General features: G+C 37.1%; 1 protein-coding gene across 1 annotated transcript in view; it reads right to left on the bottom strand.

The window, feature by feature from the left end:
* Positions 1–1969: 1969 nt before the first annotated feature.
* LOC134534907 (protein zyg-11 homolog B-like) overlaps positions 1970–15696 on the bottom strand; it is a 41135-nt gene continuing 27408 nt past the window's right edge. The window contains exons 10-14 of the mRNA XM_063373592.1: positions 13671–13857; positions 12617–12746; positions 7577–7727; positions 7302–7483; positions 1970–5142 (exon numbers count right to left, since the gene is read on the bottom strand). Coding sequence (XP_063229662.1) covers positions 7332–7483; positions 7577–7727; positions 12617–12746; positions 13671–13857 — 620 coding nt within the window. The 3' untranslated portion in view covers positions 1970–5142; positions 7302–7331. The remainder of the gene's footprint in view (positions 5143–7301; positions 7484–7576; positions 7728–12616; positions 12747–13670; positions 13858–15696) is intronic.

The raw sequence follows: 15696 nt of genomic DNA on the forward strand, positions 1-15696 counted from the left end.
TTCTCCATCCTTTATGACCCCTTCTTCCTTTATCCACCCCGACTATTTATTTATTTATTATAGCCCATCCTCTTCTCGAAGAAAGAAATGACAGCATGCTATTTCCGTGCCGATTAGTTCTGTCAGTTCCATAAATAAAAACATGCTCGCCCTCTACAGTAGTTTTGTCATGAATGAAATGTTGCAGTAGAAAACGTGGGACATCTCACGCAGAAACAATGTTTGGACACAGTTGTGTCACAAAAACCTGTCAAGATAGACTCAATAATTGTGTACTGTACCAGTTCACTGACATTTACAACGATGAGAGGGAGGGGAGAGAACCATAAACACCGCTGAATGGCCACACCCACAGCCCACCTTTTTCTCTTTGGCTGTTTGATTTTTAGATTTACCCCTCTTGCTGAGCTCCAGCACAGCAACAGACAGCCACATCACTTGCCGGGTAGCCGCCTGACGGGCAGCAGATGCAGCGTAATTGTGCAGTTCATGATATACTTTGCATGCACTGCTGAGATATTTTAATAAAACAATTTATACCTACTCATAGCATATTTATTGAAAACCAACATAGGCTAGTGTTTTTTTTTAACCACATAGTGAATCACAAGAGTGCAATGTTAATTTTTTTTTTTTCACCCAAAATTAAAAATTCTTATGGATAGTACATATCATTAAACACAATGTGACCACACGCAGGTAGGCTAATTACGTGGCTGAAGAGAACTGGTTTGGTTTAAGGTTTTAGGTTGCAGAAAGCAAACTTACCTATTACATACTGTATTCGGACTTGATAATGTATGGAAACTCTTGCACATACACGGCTCTGAATGCCTGAAAGTACTGCTTGGTTTTTCCGCTCATATAGCAAACATTAACATAATTGTACTGATGCCACACGCATCTCTAAACAATCAGACCTGCCAACATTCAAATTTAAAAGATCATGAGGTCCTCGATAAAAATTTTCAGGCCCATAAATACAAATTAGAAATAAAAAACAACAAATGAGAATCTTTAAATTTAAGTGACATACCTGTACATATGTTACATGGTCTCTGCTTCAAAATTTATTTCAACAAATTATAGATTGCAGATTTAATTTAGATGAACATAATTTAGCGCTGTCGTGTAGTGATCATGCAGGGCCGCAACTAAAAAAGATGTAAAATAACATTCTGCTCGTGTAACACTATTATCACTGTTCACAGCAAAATTAATCTTTTTATTGGAAGCAATACACTTCACGTGTTAGTTGTTTTTTTGTAGCGACATGTTTTACAATGTCTCCTCTTCCACTATGCGAGATAGAAAAATCAGCACGGCACATGCTACAAAACGCAAAATTGCTTCCTTTACGTGACTCGAGTATTGATGGAAACTCGTTACTGTAAGCTTTCATAAAACTTGTTTTGTAACTTTTACAAACAAAATCTTGGGGCCTCAGAAAATTGTGAGGAAACACTATTTTGGCGTGAGGGCGTGAGATGGACCTTAAAATCGTGAGCCTCACACCAAAATCGTGAGAGTTGGCAGGTCTGAACAATTATTCACATAGCACCGAGCATTAAGTTTTATGCAAGCTAAATAAAACTCTGCAGTCTCTTGACAAGGGGAGTGCGGGCGAGTGTATTTGTTAAATATGCTGACAGTTATCCATTTGTAACTCTTGGGTGGTTCTCTTACACCACAATAGCACACACACATTAAATCCAGCTTTTAACTATTATGCTCTTTTTTTTTTAAATAATCTGGAATCTTAAATTTTTTTTTAATTTCCCCTCGAAGATGATGTAAGTTAGTCTTCAATTCAACTTTTGACCTCCCGAAGTCTCGCACAACCCTACTACCCATGCCTTTGTCTTTTAAGATATGCTTGCAATAGGCTTTTTATTTCCTACCTCTTGACACTTGCTCTCCAGTAGTCAGTTTACGCATTAATTGATAAAATTGCTTTATACAAAAAAAATTGGGTTATTTGATAAGTTTATTTTTATACTACGCCACAACAAATTACAACACAGGTGACATGCAGCAAGGAAACTAATAAACACAACACAACACAACACAACCTATCCTGGCCGCGTGGAATGACACAAGACAATGTACAATTAGTTTTCTTGTCACTTTGACTAGGAAAATAATTTTTACGGGATGTTTCTTACAAAATTTTTAGAATTAAAGGGAAATCTCAAGTCAACATGCAGAAAAGAAAATTTCTATGTTCGGGTGGGAGAAATTCTCTTGTTTAACCTGTTCCACTGGAACTTGCATACATGCCACTAAGAAACTGAATGTAAGAGAGGTGTTTGCATTTAGATATAGGTAAGCAAAACATGGTTCAGGCACTTAACTTTATCAGAAAATTAGATTCTGCATACAGAAAAGTAAAATCAAACAAAAAAAAAACACCATCTTGGACAGCAATATTAAGATGGCCAGAATAGCAGCATGTAGGCCGCAGGGCTGCACAAATTGATGATATGCTTGCTCACAGTTAATACACAAGTAGTTAAAAACTACATAAAATATTCTCAGCAATTAAGCTTGTACTTGTGCCCCTTGCTGCCAGCATTACTGTTTATTTAAATAATCCATTTTGGAAGGCTGGTAAGAAACATAACACACATAAGAAACATCCTGCAGTAAATTAACAGGATAGCAAAAACAAGTATTTACAGAGTTTGGTTTGAGTCTCATACACACAAGTAACTTATACTTCAATGCCATTTGGCTCATTTTGAAAAGAATAACCCACTTAACTCCTCGTCATTCTCTGATAAGTGTCTTAATATTAATTTAAGTGATTATACAAGAATTCAGTGCAAGAAATCTTTGTAATATTTTTGTGGCTAAAACTGGTGAATTCACAAGGACATATAAAAAGAGACACGAACATTTCAGCTATTCACATCATTTGGTTTCATACTTCAGACCATTTATACATACAATTGCATTTTTTGAACATTTTGACATTAGCGCTTATTTCCCTTTGGAAGACGCTCTTATTTTACAATGGTAAAAAAAAGTACAATAAATTAAGATTTTATAACAATTTTTTTTATTTATAAATTCAAAGGCTAACAACTAAGAATCAAAGCACTAAAATAAGTGATCCGAAATTTTGAAAGCCATTAAAAATCTTCCGTGGTATATAATTTTATGTTAATTTAAAATTCCACCATAAAAGCAGAATTTACTCTTGGTCAGTTATTTTTTATATACGTTTTGTCGATTGGTGCAAACCTGTATTCCCTAGGGTTCCAATTAATTGGCCTATTAAACTAACATGCAAGATAATCAACTTGTCCCCATTTCTAACAATATTTGTATGCACTATTGCATTAATATTATGTCATACAATTTTCAAAGTTGTTAAGAAATTACTTATACAATGCTGAACTTAAGTAAACATAACAAAAGACTCAATCTTTTCAGGAAAACGATGATCAACAACACACACCAAGTGGCACCTACGATTGTGCGAATATTGCTGTTCTATAACATAATGTAAATTATTCTAAAGGTTAAAATTTTAAGGATAATTGTTTCCAAAACTAATATTAGTCTATTTTCTTGGAATATAAAAAAAAAGAAAGTATAATTTAACTAACATACTTAATAAATATATGAATATGCAGAAAAACTAACCAAAACACCTGCTAAACTTTTATTTCACATTAAGTTATTTCAATTGCATTGTGAATAATTTAAAAATTGTGATATTTAACAAAATAAATTAAAGTAAAGCATAATCTAATGTCAACTAACCTGATAAAACTCAAAATTTTTGGTACCTAGTAACGAAAGTACTTATGAGATTGTCCTATATGACTCCAACTCCTAGATTTGAAAAAAAAATTTTAATTTTGGTTTAAATATTTGGTTTTCTTGCACATGAAAATAAAATTCCCTTGTAACTTGCACAATTCCCTTGTAACTTGCACAACCTGTGCAATACCAGATTTTTTAAAATCTAATTCAAATAAAAATATAAAAACATTTTTTTTTAACTTTCATTTAAATAGTTAATAATATCTTAACAAATACTTGTATGTACGTGCATTTTTGCTAATACAATAGATATTTCAAATTTATGATTATAAATAGTAAAATACCACTATAAAAGAAGTATGCTTTCAGATTTCTGGGGATTTTTCTGCAGCGGATTTAAAATGCTTATTGGTATACGCTTATCTTCAACTAATCAAAAAAATTAAACCATAGCCTATCAATATATCTATATTTGAGCCTTTCTGCTGTTTACTGTGCATATGTTAGAATAAGTATGAGTCAATTAATTAACTGGGTATGCACGCATTTAAAAAGTACATCATTGACAATTAACCTCAATTTCAATAATTTACACAAAGTGGTATTCAGCAGTTACACTAAACTTTGAATACACTTTAATATTTGTTATTATAAAGTAAATGTCTTTGAAATTTAATCAAATAATAATATATCATAGGTTGTGGCCTAGTCATTTCAATTAAACTAAATAAATGATAATTAGACACTCAAATATTAATTTTACAACAAATATGCCATCACAATAAAAATTAAATGTTCAAAATATTTCACCAATGACACCAGTAACAAATATTCGCACAACCCTAGCCATTTATTGCTGCACCATGTATAAAATGAGGACTGCCGCTAAAAAATAATGGTTTCAATGAGCTATGTTTTTATGGGGGAGGGGGGGGGGGATGGTAAGCACCACATCACTAGCGTTAAAATGAATAACTCAATCCACTTTAATACTTTTAACATAAGAATAATTTTTAGTACCAAAAACTTGAATCTCAAAACTACACATAAAATAGCTGCAATCAAACGAAAGTTATTTTCCTGCACATTAGTTACAGAACTCGGCGGTCGGCAATGAAACGGGTTTGTTTGGGCTTGCAGAGGTGGTAAGAGGGCAAAACATCCAACAGCAATTTCAGATCTATGCTGACTGAACACAGGGATGTCTGTCGACACTGTGAAGGTGCAGTTGAAGAGTAATGCGCGCTACGTTCCAGCATCACAGGTCCGTGCTCGCGCTGCCACGGAGCGGGTACCGTGTCTGCGCTGCCCTCAGCCCTCACTCATCACAGACGAACTGACACGCTCTCAGAAGTGGTGAGGGAAAAACTAAAAAAAAAAAAAAAAAAAAAAATGTTGTCTGTAAAGTCGATTTACAGACAATATTTTAACATGACATCATAACAAAACATTGATGAAATGATTGCATACTTTTATGAATAAAATTGAATAATTTTTATTGAATTATCACTTTTGTATGGATACAAAGAAGGAGTGAAATGAAATCTACAATTTAATTGATAAATTTACTTTTATTTGCACTCATTAATTCAAATATGTTTATTACTTTAACAAACAGATTATTTTAACTATAACTTTTATACATGTTTGCTATTTAACTTCTTCCGATCTGTGTTATTCTGTTAAGGATAGGACAATGATAAGAAAAGTAGGAAACGGATGGGATTGTTTAATGTGCCTCGAAAAAGTTAAATCGATGGTTGTTCCAATCAAGTGGAAGAGAGATAGATGCGGTGCAAGCGTACAATGAGCGTAACAGGACAATGTGCGCAACGGGACACTGTTTCATGCGTGCAGCCAGCGATCATCAATTTATTAGACGTCACGTAAAAAAAAGAAAGTAGTACCATCCACTCCAGCAAGCATTTAAATCAGTTTTACTTACATAAATATGTTGGAGTATGTGGTCAATCACTAGACTCTGTGAATCAACGAGGTTTGAATTCTCACTTGGATACAGTGATAGGCACATTTAACCTACATTTTTGTGCCTGCACTACAAAAACATATTGTTCTCATCATGTGGACAATGGCATCTTTCTTTGTTCATATTTAATCCTACTGCAGTGCTAAGAATGTACAAGAATTGCATTGCACCATTAGACAACTGCACTTATGGGGCTCACCTAGTCAGGGGTGTACGGTATTCACCCAAACATGATGCTATAATTTTTTACAAAAAAAATGCTGAACCTAAAAGTAAAGGGTTGCATTATAATTTCAAACTTGTACCTTGCTACTGGAAGATTTGAATTAACAGCAATGGGAACAGCTTAATTCAAAAACCACACATACGTACTGCCTTGTAACTGTGTCACTTAGAGCTACTTTAGACCGCTGTTAATTACTACCTCTTGAACCTCTGCTTTGTCGAAAAACTACACGATCTGCTAGTTAACTGCATCACTTATGCCACTTTAGTCCGCTCTTGTTTGGCTTTATAAATCGTGGGGAGGGTAAAGGGAGCGACAGAGGGCGGGACAGATGAGACAAGGCAACACTTTGGAACACTGTGAAGGGAAGGGGGAGTCAGTTCACTGTGATTACTAACCACTGCACCCTCTCCCCCTCCTCCACCCTCCCGGGCAACCACCATACATCACAGCATTCCTTGCTCCTGACGGATGGCTTTTGAACTACAGCCACAAAAAAAAAATATATATATATATATTTTTTCCTAATTGCCGCTAACTGTTTCAAAAAAGGCCATGCAAATCATTCCACTGACGAAAGCGGCACCAGAAAAGCTATAGTAAAAATGGTATAATTTACATCATTTTAATTTTTGTGTGTTTGAATTGTGATTTTTATCCCATAAAATACTTTTACTTAACTCCTAATCAAGAAGCTTGAGGTCGCATTAGATTTAGAGCCACATTATATTCAGGTAAAAACAATATTTGTGTTAGTGAGAGGATGATGTGCAATGCTCGTAGCGTGGTATCTCTTAAGTGCCAGGCTGTGTACTGGCACACAGTTTTCTTGTGCATAGGTCAACTATGAAATCTGAGCAATATAGTGGAGAAAAGAAGATAAAGAAAATCCACTGAGTGCTTTCGAAAATCTGTACTAGGCATTTCATACCTAAAAATTATTCTGAAAACACATGTTTTAGCAATTTTCACTCTTCTGAAAGTAAAGTTTATAAACAAAATACGGAAAAAGAAAGTCAAGCATCCGTAGCCCATTCTTAAATGCTTTTTTGTAAACAGACTGAGATATTTTGAGAAGTTATTAAATTGCATGTTTTTTTTTGGAGCTCTTGCACATCGTATTTGTGCCTCGGGAGATGGGGCCCTTAATCGATCAATAAAAGTTCTAAGTAAATATATTAAGTTTCTTTCTTTACAATTGTTTTAAAAAAAGATTCCATGAAATATGGTACAACACAGTAATGATGACAGCTTATAAGAATCCAAAATTAGAGATGCTGTAACTACAGTTCATAGTAAAAAGTGTTCACTTACACGAGGTAAAGGAGACGGCACTACACCGGGTCACAGCATGCCGTTGACGCGTTCCACAGCCAGCTCGTCAAGAATCAAGCCGCAGATTCTCCGCACGCTCGGGTGCACCATCGGGTCGGCCGAGAGGTTGGCAAGGATCTTGTTCCCGGTCTCCTGGACCAGCATGGGGAAGTATCGCTTCGCTGCAAAACGCGCAACATGCCGTGTCACCGCGGGATCCTCGACTGCTGCAGCAATTCGAGCGTCGCCTGACGGGAGTGCACGACGCCACCTACCGTTCTTGGTGCACACGTGGTGTATCGCCCAGACGGCCCACAGCTGCACCTGATACGCATCCTTTATGGTGAGGAGGGGAAAGAAAGGGTGGAAGGAACGGTACGCGACCATTTCGCCCTCGGGCGTGTGCCAGCTGGTCACCACTTCACCCTGAAACATACAATAAACTTCACACAAGACGCAAAGAAACTGGGAGATTGAAAAAAGCAAAGTATTTCCCCAAAACAGCACTACACAAACTTGTGGGTTACAAAACACATAATTATACGAAGTGTTTCCACAGTTAATGAAATGGCACCCAACTTAATTAATCGCTAACAAAAAAAATTAGTTTGGAGCTGTAACAGTTTATATGGATCTGGCCAAGACAATGACCAACCCAGATACTGCAAAAAAAATTGGTTGTCTGTAAAGTTGGTTTACGGACAATAGTTTAATGTGACGTCATAATAAAACATTGATGAATATATTGCATACTTTTATGAATAAAATTGAATCATTTTTATTGAATTATCACTATTTTGTAGGGATGTGCGAAAGTGACTTCATCCACACGAAATGAAAGTGAAAGAAAATTTGTCAAGTTTCGCGAAAGTGAAACGAAAATGAATTTTTCTATGAGATAATTATATTCTTAACGAAAGTTAATCGAAATTTTTTAACTAACAAAGAAAAAAAGTGCCCCAAAATTTGCTCTTCAGTAATAAATTCTATTACATAAATCATTTTGGTGTCTTTTGATGTATATATAAATATTACTATTTAATATAATCAACATCCGCCCTAGACCACACAACACAGCCCCATGTCACTCGTAAGATTCAAGAATCAATCCAGATCTTTCAGCGCACAGACTATTTTCTTTACAGTCGTAATGTCACAGTCTATGATAATATATTTATCATGTGCATGGTACTGATGAAAAAACACGTGACTACTGCGGAACGGCCACCATCTTGCACCACTGTCACACATGGCTTGCTCAGGAAGCTGTAGACCAGGCAAAGATTGCTGCCAAGTGGTCATTAAACGCAGTGACTTGTTGACCTTTTTGTCTAATTGGTTGTATATTATGAGGATTTTATATGCCAGACAGAGTATGTACAATTTAAATAAAGCCGACGACAATGTCTTTGTCTGGCCGTGCGCGAATAAAAGTAGGTACTTTCTTTGTTTATGTGTAAACGGTAAATACTAAATAGTGTACTAACAGTTCTGGAATGTATGTTTTACGAATATAGTACCTACACTACTGTTTGAAAGCAAATGAATCAGGTAATTTTTCAAATATTGCATGATTTTGTTTTGACACCTAGGCCTACTGTAATCACGTTTGAATTTTGTTTACTTCATCTGCCATGTTTGTTCAAATTATGATTTTACCGTTTTTTTTCATCACCACGTAAATTAATCTTAATGGAAATCTTTTTTCTAATTAATGTCTTTATATGATTTGCACATGTTATTACGTTTGACGTCGTCCGGGCCTGCGGCCCCTTTGAGCCCGATATGACACCGCCCAACCACCATCTCTATTCAAACCTCCCGCTCGTGCGTGTGTGTGTGCGTGTGTTTATAGCCCGGCAAGAGGGCGCTTAGAAGCAGTGCGGCGACCCCCTAATTTGCTAAGTTTAATGTTAATTGTAAACCTTTTGTTTTCATTCATTTTTGCCCCAGTGTTTGTGCAGTTTACTCATGTATTCTTTAATTTAAATATCATGTTACTTGAAAGAACTACAGACGTTGCCCGGGCGGACCCGAATAGGCACGGACTTGGACGAGGGTAGGAATGTTTTTATATAAACATTCAATAATTACGTAAATATTAATATACTTTAAATTGCCAGTAGCTTTTATATATTTTTCAATGTTAATCTATAATTTACTTAACTTTCGCCGGGGCACGGAATCACAGAATGTAATAACGGTAATTGTGTTGGCGCGGAGGCGCCATGTTAGTCGAGACAAGCAGAGCTCTCGCCCAGTTCATCTTCATCACCGACCGAGAGCAGACGCGCCAGCACCCCGGGGACCTCAACCGTTGTGAACCACTGATCAAGTAATTCTGTATCTTTAATTATTTCTAAATCTCTTTCGTCCGTTATTCCTCGGGGCAGCTCTCGGTCGGCGGGCTGCATTAATAATTAATTGTCTCAGTCGAGTTTTTTAACCATTGTGTATGAAGCATACTTTATAGCATGGCCACGTGTGTGGACCATGCATTCACTTAAGCCGATTCGTGCCTCAGGCTTTTTAACCGTGTAAAGTGTAACGTGCGTAGAGGGAAGCGTGTTCGTGGAATTAAATCTGGGTATAAGTAAAACCTGAGTACTTTATTTAACCACGTGGTGAGTGAGCCTACTTAGCCTAGGAGTGTGGCGTGCCCGACGCCTAGAGCGGGCCAGGTCTGGATCTAGATAGGGTAAAAAGGGCTGGTAACTCGTCCCCACCTGGGCTATGTCACGCCCTGAGAGAGAGACTCCGCCGGGTCCACGTGCCCTTACACGTGGTGGCGCCCATTCATAACACCTTAAAGTCACCGGGAACGTGCGCACAGCCCTCACGTTATTAGTAATAACATGCAAATCATATAAAGACATTACAGTAGAATCTCAGTGCTAAGTACTTACAGGGACCTCCAGTTTTTGTACTTAGTACTGAAACATACATACATATCATCTTTACAAAGAGAAAAAATATATATAAAAAAATAGCTACAGAAGAGCCGCTATGCCATATGTATTCGCAACTGCAACTTGCTTTTTCCCCTTGTCTAGTTCTCTGAGTATATCCACTTTTTCCTTAAGCGTGAATTGCTTACGTTTCTTTTTATCTCCAGGATCATTCATATTCATATTGTAGCACAAATACAATGCGGTGTCTAAATAACGTAACCTGAAAATAAACTCAACAATAACAATAAACAATCCCGGCACAGAAATCAAAACAGTATTTTTAGCGTAGCGTAACACTTTTGTCTAAATAATGAATACTTCTCTCAAACTGCCGTCTTTCGATGTATCGAATGGTGTTGTGTTGCTCACGTCGCATACTACGTACAGTGCGCGCAACTGTTTGTTAACTTTGTTTTAAGAATTTAGAGGTTAGAAAATACGTTGCTGTGGTATTTGTGTATCTTTGTTATACTACATTAATCATTTAGCTGGAAATTTATTTACCAGTTTAAGTAAATTTTGGTGTAGTAATGCCACGCTACTAGTAGAATTTATACGTTATAGTGAAAATATGATACTTTAAACTGAAACCGTTTTGCATGGCGAAGATACGATTTTTGGCGGAGACAAAAAAATACGTTAAAGTGAAATATACGTTATAATAAGGTACGTTATTGTACCGGTATTCTACTGTACATTTTTATTAAATTACGAGTTCTTTTTCAACTAGAACAAACGAACTTCGGTAAGCTATTGAACTTTCGTTTAGCTCGAAATATTTCGCTAAAAACGAACTTCGACAGACGAAATTCTTACCGAAATCGAAAATGAAAGTAGCAAAATTTCGATTTCGGTTTCGCTATACCGAACATTCGCACAACCCTACTATTTTGTATTGATACAAATAAGGAGTGAAATGAAATCTACAATTTAATTGATAAATTTACTTTTATTTGCACTTATTAATTCAAATACCTATGTTTATTACTTTAACGAACAGATTATTTTAACTATAACTTTTATACATGTTTGCTATTTAACTTCTTCCGATCTGTTAAGGATAGGATGATGATAGGAAAAGTAGGAAACGAATGGGAGTGTTTCAAGTTTAATGTGCCTCGAAAAAGTCAAATCGATGGTTGTTCCAATCGAGTGGAAGAGAGATAGATGTGGCGCAAGCGTACAATGAGTGTAACGGGACACAGCGTAACGGGACACATTTTCGTGCGTGAAGCCGTCGTTCATCGATTTATTAGACGTCACGTCAAAAATCCACAAGAACACCGTAAGCATGAGAGAGAGTTCTGTATTTCCAAGTTAGATTTCCCACATACATTTATGATGACTTTCCAATCTAATAAGAATCCTCAAAGTTCCTGAAAGTTATTTTCTATAAAAACTGATACCCAAATACATACCAATACAGAGTTTCAGACAATTCTTCAAAAACACAACTCAAAGTAAATTTTGTTGCTCAAACCAAATGATAATTGTCTATTGACAACAAAAAACAGCAGACATAATTTTGGCGGAAAAAATCACATTAGATACAATGTAGAAACTTTTGAGATTATTTGTAGAAAAAAAATAACTTCAAAGTCTCTCATGATTAGATATCAAAGTACTCTTCACCAAAGATTTCACTTCTTCCATATTACATGATGAAACAATACATCCAACAGCAACAGCAACCACAAGACTGATTGTGTGTGGGGAAGCTTCAGTTCAGTCCAAAATTATCTCCTGGGCTGATCGTGTGTGCCGATCAAATTCAATCCAAAACCGAGCAGTTCGAACAAGGAGATGGACTAATCGTGTGTGAGGGGGCCCTTTAGAAATGTGCCATAATGTTGCGGTGAAGAGGAGGGGGTGTAAAATTCAATGTTTCTGTTTAGCATTCTGCAGTTGGCTGTATCTTTGAATATATATACTGTATAGAAGTCGCCAGCCCAGGTTAAAATTTCTAATACGGTTTGAGGTAGTTGGTTAATTCACCGCCGCAATCGCCATCATCTCTAGGGCATCGACTTGTGGTGGTCCCTAGCGGACTAGTGTCGAACACTTCAAACACTCCTTCTCCCTCCCGTTGAACGACCTTGAGCTGCAGTGAATGATAGGTGGGGGGTGCGGGGAATGACAGCGGGCGACAGTGCTGCGCTCAAACGTGTAAATAACAACTAAGACGATACAGGGCGTTACAGCAGCGCACTGCAGCGGTGAAGTTCCCAAGCTGCTCATCATACGCTCCTGAAAAATGTAGAGTAAATCCTATCCACTCGCGACTTCTATACAGTATATATATTCAAAGGCTGTATTGAGAATTACCTGAACAGAACGACCTGCCCCACCAAAGTATGGACTCACCAGTTCTTCAAGAATCATGTTCCTAGTGACGAGAGTGACTGTCCATGCAGCAGAGCCATCACTTGCCAGATGAGCTATGATGCCTGCCGCGAAATAGCTGACATCTATATGCTGCGAGTGAAGCAGCTTCCTACACACAAGAGCAACGTGACACAGTAAGCAGTCTCTCGTCTTCTCCTGCAACTTCTAATATGAATAATTTGTCTATATTATTGGCATAGCAAAGCATAAATAATACTTATATATTTAATCTTTATTGTTTATTATTATAGTCTGATATTAACTTACAATTGCTAGCCTGTAATCAAATGGATAAAATAAAAAATTATTTTGCATCAGCAATTACATTTAACAATATATAATTTAATATTTACACTGGGCCACAAACTTTATCTTCAACAAGCTAGATCCTACTGGCATAACAATTACATGAAACATATGCCTGGCAGTCCTTGGAACGACACTAACTGAAAATGTTGCATTCATTCCTGCATACTTATTGTGCTCTTAAAATGTGCTCCAATACTGTTTAACACTAGAAATTAATTTTAGGAATAATATTACTGAGTTACTTAAGAAATTATTGAAAGAGATGAGATTCTTACTTTATACAAAAGACTTCTAAATTTGATGATATTGTCGCGGTTAGAAATTTCGCAGGGTTTTTGAAATCATATTTAGGGACTTTGCTGACGGGACTCTGGGCTGGCTGCTCTGTTCGCTCGTCGGCGCAAGTGGCGTGACCATGTAATTGGGGCACGGGGCCGGAGCGGCGCGCTGCGGGTTTGCAGATTCTTGTTTGTTGTTTGTTAGGCCGCGCGCTGGCGCAGCCACGGGCCGCAGTTACTGGGGCGCGCTGTCGTAACAGGCCGTGCCGTGTGGCCTGCACGTCGGGGTGGAGAGGGGGTAGCCTTCCCAGAGGTCCTAGTGAGTTGTTTAGTAAGTTTGGCTTCAACAACGAGCGTTTTGTTATGCTAGGCGCGGCGGTGCGCGCGAATGCAAGCGCAAGTGAGTGGTAGCTCGGGGCTCACTCTGGCGGAGCCAGCGCCTGTACCTGAGGATGACTACGAACTCGGGCACCATGAGGCTGGTGCGCAGGTGGGTGACCTCGGCAATGTTGTTGATGAGCCCCAGCACCTTGGTCTCCACCGCACTCTCGTTCTCGAACGTCTTGAGCGCGGACAGGAACAGCTTCATGCCCCCCTCGTCCAGGAACACCTGGCACGTCGAGGGGGACTCGTCTGGAGGACCACCGCACAGTTTCACTCGTGCAGGACCACGCACGGTCAATTCTCCCGACACTGCCAACATCAGCTCCACTCTCCAAGACACTGAAGAATTCAAAGGGTGTAGTATGTCCCGTTCCAAGTCGTTATTTCATGTTTACGTTCCACGCGTTCAAATTTGCATTTTTAACAGTTTTGTGCAGTACGGATAAGGAAAATTAAATGAAATATAAAACAGCAAAACAGGAACTTTTTAGATTTAGAGTAAATTTTACCGTCTGTTATGTGATATGGTTTCATTTCTTTCAGAACAAATTATTTAATTTTACCTAGGCTTTTAAAATCCTCAGAATTTTTATCATTCTAAACGATTTAAATAAAATTACATAAATTTTTCTGAAATAATTTTAAACCATACCACGCAGTAGCCACCAGGATTGCCTTTAAACACAATTTTTTTTAGTTATTTCTTTAATTTGATTCTCCTTATCTATACTGCAAAACAATGTTAAAAAATCAACTTTCCCAGCTAATTATGCCAAAAATATGCTCTCTCTCTCTCTCTCTCTCTCTCTCTATATATATATATATATATATATATATATATATATATATATATATATCATTTTGTTTAAGTTCAGTCACTCAAAAAATCTACAAGTTTAATCACATTAAACATGAAAATAAAACAATGATCTCTGGAATGGGAAATACACTCTTAATGTATTCCATAGACAGTACCATATATCGCATATTTTATGCCGATTTTTAGTTTAAAAAGGTGTAGTGTGATTCTTATATCAATTTATAACTTTTGGTAACAAAAAAAAAGTATATATATAATTGTGGTGTGTCTTGAGAGTGTGTGTGTAAATAGCTCTCCTGTGTTGGTTTTTAATAAGTAATTGACGGGTAAGTATAAATTGTTTAATTAAAATATCTGAGCAGTCCGGCCGCCACGCCAGCCGCCTACCCGCAGCCGGCGAATGATGTGACTTGCTGGGCTGGCATTACTTGTAGTGGTGGGCAGTGAAATCCATACCTGTTACTTTTTCACCGATATCAAAATTTCACGGGTATACCTGCGACCAGTTTCTACAAGTATCAGTGAAATTCGGTGAAATTGATTACCTACAGTAATACGACCACTAGCTTTTAGTGTCCACATAATCGTTGAATTGAGTTTCTGACGTTTTCAGTCTTAGTACAATCATTTTTTTATGTATATATTTTGAAGTAAAACTGTATGTGGAGTATACGAATTGCATACTTGTAATAATTACAGTAAAAAAAAAAAATCACCGTTCACCGAATGAAAGCCTAGCAGAATATCACGGAAGATAATGAATTCTCATAAATGTTTTAAAATTAATATGTGTTCGTTATATTATTGAACTGAAAGGACAGGGATATAAATATGGAATCAATATTATTAAAAATATTTTTAAAATAATAATAATTATGCAGTATTTTTCAATTTTAACTCGAAATAAACTCAAAACAAAATTAAAGGTTTCTGTGAAAAACATTTCATCATTCACCGAGAGGCAGTGATTTCACTTATCCCCTTTATTTCACCATTTCTCGGTGCGAAGGAAGCAGTTTACGATTACGAGCATTACTAAAGAGAGATTTCACCGTTCACAGTTTAATTTCACAGGAACCTAAATTTCACTGGAACTGATTTCACTGATACTCAAAAGTAACAGGTAAGCCCACCACTATTTACTTGTGTCTCCGGAGCACTGCAGGGGTGCTAGCGCTAGCGCAAAGAGTATTGCTGTGGCAGATACTCCACTACAATTGTGGTGCCGCACTGGCCAAAGAATATAGTACGGGAGACATACCTTTCAT

Source organism: Bacillus rossius, chromosome 8 (assembly GCF_032445375.1).
Source record: "Bacillus rossius redtenbacheri isolate Brsri chromosome 8, Brsri_v3, whole genome shotgun sequence".
Taxonomy (NCBI): Eukaryota; Metazoa; Arthropoda; class Insecta; order Phasmatodea; family Bacillidae; genus Bacillus; species Bacillus rossius.